At 42.3% G+C, this 6260-nt stretch overlaps 2 protein-coding genes across 3 annotated transcripts in view; one reads left to right on the forward strand and one right to left on the reverse strand.

The window, feature by feature from the left end:
• Window positions 1-318: 318 nt before the first annotated feature.
• On the forward strand, window positions 319-1673 carry LOC128895444 (activator of basal transcription 1-like). The gene is made up of 3 exons (XM_054158043.1): window positions 319-693; window positions 832-1021; window positions 1100-1673. The coding sequence occupies exons 1-3, from the start codon at window positions 513-515 to the stop codon at window positions 1380-1382; spliced, it is 654 nt and encodes a 217-aa protein (XP_054014018.1). The 5' UTR covers window positions 319-512; the 3' UTR covers window positions 1383-1673.
• The window catches only part of LOC128895438 (peroxisomal leader peptide-processing protease-like), a 32048-nt gene continuing 27136 nt past the window's right edge, over window positions 1349-6260 (reverse strand). For both annotated transcript variants that reach the window (XM_054158027.1, XM_054158028.1), the window contains exons 2-7: window positions 4097-4815; window positions 3751-3950; window positions 3540-3652; window positions 2986-3181; window positions 1860-2144; window positions 1349-1709 (exon numbers count right to left, since the gene is read on the reverse strand). In XM_054158027.1, coding sequence (XP_054014002.1) covers window positions 1621-1709; window positions 1860-2144; window positions 2986-3181; window positions 3540-3652; window positions 3751-3950; window positions 4097-4788 — 1575 coding nt within the window. In that variant the 5' untranslated portion in view covers window positions 4789-4815 and the 3' untranslated portion in view covers window positions 1349-1620. The remainder of the gene's footprint in view (window positions 1710-1859; window positions 2145-2985; window positions 3182-3539; window positions 3653-3750; window positions 3951-4096; window positions 4816-6260) is intronic.

A 6260-nucleotide genomic window follows, 5' to 3' on the forward strand; every position in this document is an offset into this window, starting at 1 on the left:
GTCCCAAAAGTCGGGGAGGAGCCGGAAATGGGGGGTAGCTGAGACGATTCTGAACAACAATTTCCTTTGCAAAAATGTCGGATGGGGCTTCGTTAAGGAGATATTAAGCAAAAACTCCGACCAATCAGAGCGCGCGTAGCCTTCGCTACCGCGGCCGCTTGAACGATCTACGCGCGCTCTGATTGGTCGGGGTTTTCTCTTAATATCTCCTTAACGAAGCCCCATCCGACATTTTTGCAAAGGAAACTGTTGTTCAGAATCGTCTCAGCTACCCCCCATTTCCGGCTCCTCCCCGACTTTTGGGGCACCCTGTATATAATGAGCCATTGAAATGTATATGTATGCGTATGGTAACTCCTGTATGTATATTGCGTCGTGCGTGCGTCGTGTCGTTTCCATGAAAGCGAGCATAATCGAACATGATATGGTATGTTTTGAAATATTTTTAAATTGAAAACAACAACGCGAGTCTCGAAAACGGACAAAAAGTGGTTTATAAAAGTCTCTGACAAATGGAAAACATTAAAAGCGAAAAAATCGTAGAAGAGGAAAATGCGACGCAGACAAAGAATCGAAAGAGAGGAATTATATACTTATCTAACATACCCAAATATATGAATATCACAAAAATTCGCGAATTACTTTCAGAATATGGAAAAATTGGAAGAGTGTACTTGCAATTAGCAGAAAATGGTTAGTCACTGAAATAAAGTACGTAGCGAGAGATTAAGATCTATAGCAAACATAACCTGGAAATTTATGTGTCGGTATTTCCAATTGTAATTTTAATTATTTATAGATCGCTGTACGCGGTATTGTTATCGTTTTCAGAATTAGGACGAGATGGGAAGATAAAAAAGCGAAAGAAAGTTTGTGCAAAATCATTCACCGAAGGTTGGGTAGAATTTGAAAGTAAGAAGGTAGCAAAATATGTTGCACTTACATTGAATAATACACAAATTTCAACTAGGAAAAAGAGCAAATTCTACGATGTTATTTGGAATATAAAGTATCTCCCAAGGTAACAAATTGTAATTAGTTTTAAAGCAAAACTTTTTTTATGTCCCCACAATTGCAGTATTAATATTTTTTTTATTAGATTCAAATGGATACACTTGAGCGAGCGTTTAGCATATGAGCGAGCAGTACGTAAACAAAGGCTTAGAGCAGAAATTGCACAAGCTAAACGAGAAGCAAACTTCTTCTCCCACAACGTTGATAGAAGTAAGAAATTGCGTAAAAAGCAACAGCAACAAGATGGAGAAAGTACATTTGTACCACCTATGATAAAACAAAGGGACACAGATGCTGAGATTAGAAGCAGGAAAGAGAATGAATCTGCAACGGATAGGACCGGCTTCTTGAAGTCTTTATTTGGATGAAACTTTTTATTTGAGCGGAACAAATGCCAAAGAGTACCTTTACAGCAAAAGATACAAACAGTGCAAGTATTACGACTACCTTTTGATACAAACAGAATAAAACATGCTGTGTTTTTGAACAATCATAGTTTGCGTCTTTCTGTTTCCTCTCTGTTTCAAAGGTTCATTGTTATCTACTCGCCTTATCTGCTCGCAATTACGGATGAACAGATTAGAGTAGACATTTAAAATGTATATGTCATATATTTGAATAAAGAAAAGGACGGAAGCTCCATGCTGCTTCAATATTTACATCGCGTTGTGTTAGCTTCTCCAGCGTTTTAGGATCTAAAAACGAAACGAAAAACGTACGCCATTATTAACGAAGAAGTTGGAAATTTCGTACAGGCTACGGAGTAAAAATATCTTTCTCCTGTACTTGGAAATTCAATTCTTACAAACTCCGGAAAAACTCTTTCTAACGGATAACATATTTACCAGTTGTTCGTAAATACTCGTTGAGCGGGCCTTTCAAAACGGTAACAGGTATTGCCATACACAGCCGCGGATATAAGGTAGAACCATCCGCGGAAACGGTGTTGCTGACGATCATTCCTATCATTTCAAGCGTATCCCGTCGAACGATAGGTCCGCCGCTAGCCCCGCTTTGCGCACAGCAATTCGCTTGAAGCATGCAGTCGGATATCTTCGACACCACTCCGTTGCTGACAGTGGCTCTGCCTTTCGAAGAAAATGGAAATCCAATCGAAAGTATTGGCTCACCTGTTGAACGGTTCATATTTTCTAATCGATACATTTTTCAAATCAAACATTATATTATGTTAGTTAAGCGTAGTGAAATTGTCTACATTTGTCCACATTACAAATTCCCTGTTGTGACCCCCTTGGATCGTAAGACGGTTTTCCTAATGGACGCCTACTTTGGCAAACAGTGATAAGATGTTCAACCCACAAGAGACATATCATTCCACGCGTCCCGTTGGCTCGGCTAGTAGTTTTCTACCTAATTTGTAGTTGTTGACAATGAATGCTCATTAGACTCGATTGAAAGGAGCCCGAAAGGCGAGAGTAGGGGCAGCGAAGAGGAGGGCGGCGAGACGACGGAAAGGCGTTAGAGACGTCCGCGACATTCGTTCGACATTCACCGCTGACGAAATGTCGATTCTACCCCTAAGAGATCAATTGGCCCAATTTAGACCTAGTTATTTTTCCGCCGATGAAAGGTCAGTGTTGTCCCTTGCAATGCTCAGGCGCCACGGTGTCGCCGTGTGTGCGTCGATCTGCCTATATTCTTAATTCTTATTGTCATTACCGTTAACCAGTCGGAATAACCTCCAGCGGTGTAGGTGCGTTACAAAGGAAGACCGCGAGTCTCGATATAACCGGATGGGTAACTGTTAATACGAACGACTGCGTTGATAACGGAATATCGTATATCGTTTTATCTTTTTACTTTACAGCCATCTCAACGGAGATAATTGCGATGCTCGAACCCATTCCTTTCCCTTGTTCTTTCGTTTCCTCCGCGTCATCGATTTTAACTTGTATCGATTTAAAGCGTAAACGAACGTGGGAAACAAGCCGAACGAAATCGTAGTCTCACCCTTGTTCGAAGGCTTATCGGCCAACTTGATGGCTTTCAACGAGGGCTCTTTGCGCCTCGAGTCGATCCTTAACACGGCGACATCGTAAGGCCTATTACGTGGTGTTTTGTAAATCAACTTGGCACGTGCGAACCAGTGAGATATATCTTTTCCCGACCCGATGTACGTGGCGAGCTCGATCGTCTGTTCCTGTGCCTGAAAATGTGGATAAGGATGCTTATTTAGTATTGTAATCTTTAATTTATTCGCATATGCTTATACATGGTAGCCAATAAAGACTAAAACGAGGACTGAACGCACAAGCATTGCCTTCATCATTGGGAACCACTTATTTCTGCTCTTGAGATCAACATAAACGATGTCTATCTCGGTAACGAAATGAAATAGGCTTATAGTGTATACGACCTTAATACAGCGCAGGATAAACCGAGATAAAGAAAAAATTGTTTATGTTGGTTTCAAGAGCAGGAATAAGTGGTTCTCGTTGAAGACAAAGCTCGTGCACGATATTCAGTCCACGTTTCAGTCTTCGCGTTTAAGAAAAAATACATACTCCGGCAACTACGTGTGCACAAGTTACGAAAGTTCCTGTCCGTTCGTCCAGCAGGACGCCCGTACCCCAATTAGGTCCGCATTTCACTATCACGACGCTTCTTTCAAGGGTATCTAACAGACGGATCAATGATTTTCCGTAAAACGCAACGTGGCTCGAGCTGTACCCGAATGAACGGAAATCGTGAAACACGGAACAGTGGCTTACATACCGATTTCGTCGTTGCGATTATTCCATCGGGTGAAAGGGAGAACCGCAGAGGCCAAACATCGAGATTCATCTCGTATGACTCGACTCTGAACGATCTGCTTCAACGACGGTAGCAAATTCACTGCGAAAGTGTAGTCGACCCATTCTCCCCGGCACCAGCTCAACGATGCGATTACCATGCCGCGGATACTTTTACAGCCGCTTTGTGGAATATGTTGCAAGGCCGAGATCGAGATCGAGATCACGAAACGGAAACACAATTAATAGGGGCGCGAGCAGACCAAACAGCAGGGGAAAACTGTTTTCGAAAGGATTAATTAACATTGCTTAAAAGAAGAATGGATTACCGATTATCGATCAAATACACAGGACTACCCTCGCATTCCGGGAAAACGGTAGCATCCATCAGAATCAGGCATTCTTCGAGTCCAAGTAAATTTCCTACGATCCCACGACTCACAGTATCGGCGAAGAAGGCATTTCCAAAAGGTGTCGACACAATTTCAACGGTGGATCCTTTAACGAGTCTGCTAGCAGCAGTTTCTTTCGCGAATCGGAGCAGTGTTTCTTGAATCTTCGATTTCATTTGTGTTTCTCTATCGTCTTCATCTTCCAGAAACTCGGACACCAGCTCTTCTCCGCACTCGATCATTAAGAAGGTCGGCAATAAAAGGCGATCGAATGCTTGCTTCTCTTGAAATTTCCAACTCTCGAACAAATTCTCCAAAGTGTCCTTCAAAAGTGGACACTTCCAAGCAGCCACCAGCTTTCCTGATTCAATCGATGAGCGGCCACGATGGATCAGAAGAGTTAAATCGTCGACTAACCCCGACGTTCCAAATAATATTAATTCTCCAGGATTTAGAGTGGCGACGCGGTGGTAAAGCTTGCCAGATCGGTTCACGATAGAAGTCAATATGGAGCCGTGAGCGAGCACCCAACGCTTCGCGATCAAGATACCAGAGTAGCCATACGAAAACGTTGTCCAAGTTTCCGTTGAAGACGAACTCGTTATGAAAACGTTTCCTGAAGTGTGCATGATGATATCTTCTGATTTAAAAGTTCACTGAAAAAAAAAAAAAGAAAACAATAAATACATCGCGACAATGACGATGCGCGTTTGTAGCTAAATGTACTTTGACGCGTATAGATGCGCGTGTATCGTGTCGCCAGACTATCGAGCTATCTATTATCGTCGACAAGGATAGGGGAGAAAATAGGATCGTCTTATCGAGAAGTCGTTTCTGGTAACCGTGGCATCGCGACAAACAACAGAAAAAAGGAGTCAAGGAGAATTATTTGATGAAAAACGGCAGATGAAAAGAAACAAATGAGCTTCTCGGAAGGCAAACTCATCAACCCCCTGAAATAGAAAGTACAGAAAATTGATGCTATAAGCGTCGTTACAACATTGCTTCTTAATATATGTATATAATATAGAGTCCTTTTTTTATTTTCGCTGTTATAGGTGTACATACAAGGTAAACTTGGTAATAGAGAAAATTTGTTCTCCATTCGTCTTTTCTTTCGATGAGAATTTCATCCGAAGCTCCATGGGCTCCATGATATAATGGGCCACTGGATGTAACTTGTAAATATCAAGTGCAGGATGTCGAAGAAGAGGAAGCATTATGAGTCTGCATGCACGTGCAATTGTGAATCTATTCTCGTTTTATTTCAATACCGGGGCTGCTGCCACGCTGTCTAGGCGTCTAGCTCGAACATATTTGCCTTTCCTTTCTCCTTTTCACCTTCCTCTCCTTCTTCATTCCATCTTCTCTCCGATACCACTTTTTCATTCTACTCGTTGGTTTTGCCACGAAACCTGGCTTAGCTTTCCAGCGGCCGATAAGCAAAGGCGAGCAAAATTTGAATTCAAATGTATAATACGTATTGCACTCTTTCGTACTCTCCTCGTATTATTTTCTTTATAATTGCGCGATGCTCTAACCAGATTAATAGAGTTAACTCGAACGCTCTTCTTATTCACCCTTGACGAGAAAGAGAACCGCGCCGAGAGTAATTCGCAACGGGGATACGCAACGTTGAACATCATTGAGTTATAATTGAGTCCCGATAGAGTCGTCGGGGCTCGGCCGTGCGTTGACTATCGGTACGAGTCAATTACTGCGGAGTACGTGCCTAACTGGTTGTGGAAAGTGCATATTACGCCAGAACAGAGACTTTCAAACCGTTTCGAAGAATGTTGCCCCCGACGCGAGGACAAACTCACGGTATCCCTATACAGTACACGTTTACTATACCATACGTAGCAGTGGTTTCCAAACTTTTTGTAAGACGTCTCCCTATAATGAATACACTTGATTGTAAGGCGCATTTCTTAGAGACCGCTCCGTCTCTAGTTTGGAAAACGCTGCTATCTAATTTACATAGTATACACGGAGCCAGGCGTTAACTATGCTCTAGTCTAGACGAAGAACGTTTCATCTCGCGAAATCTGTAATTACAGTCAAAAAATATTTTCCTCGGCTATTTTCGAGCGGGTCCTCG

This window comes from Hylaeus anthracinus, unplaced genomic scaffold, assembly GCF_026225885.1.
Source record: "Hylaeus anthracinus isolate JK02 unplaced genomic scaffold, UHH_iyHylAnth1.0_haploid 5, whole genome shotgun sequence".
Lineage (NCBI taxonomy): Eukaryota > Metazoa > Arthropoda > Insecta > Hymenoptera > Colletidae > Hylaeus > Hylaeus anthracinus.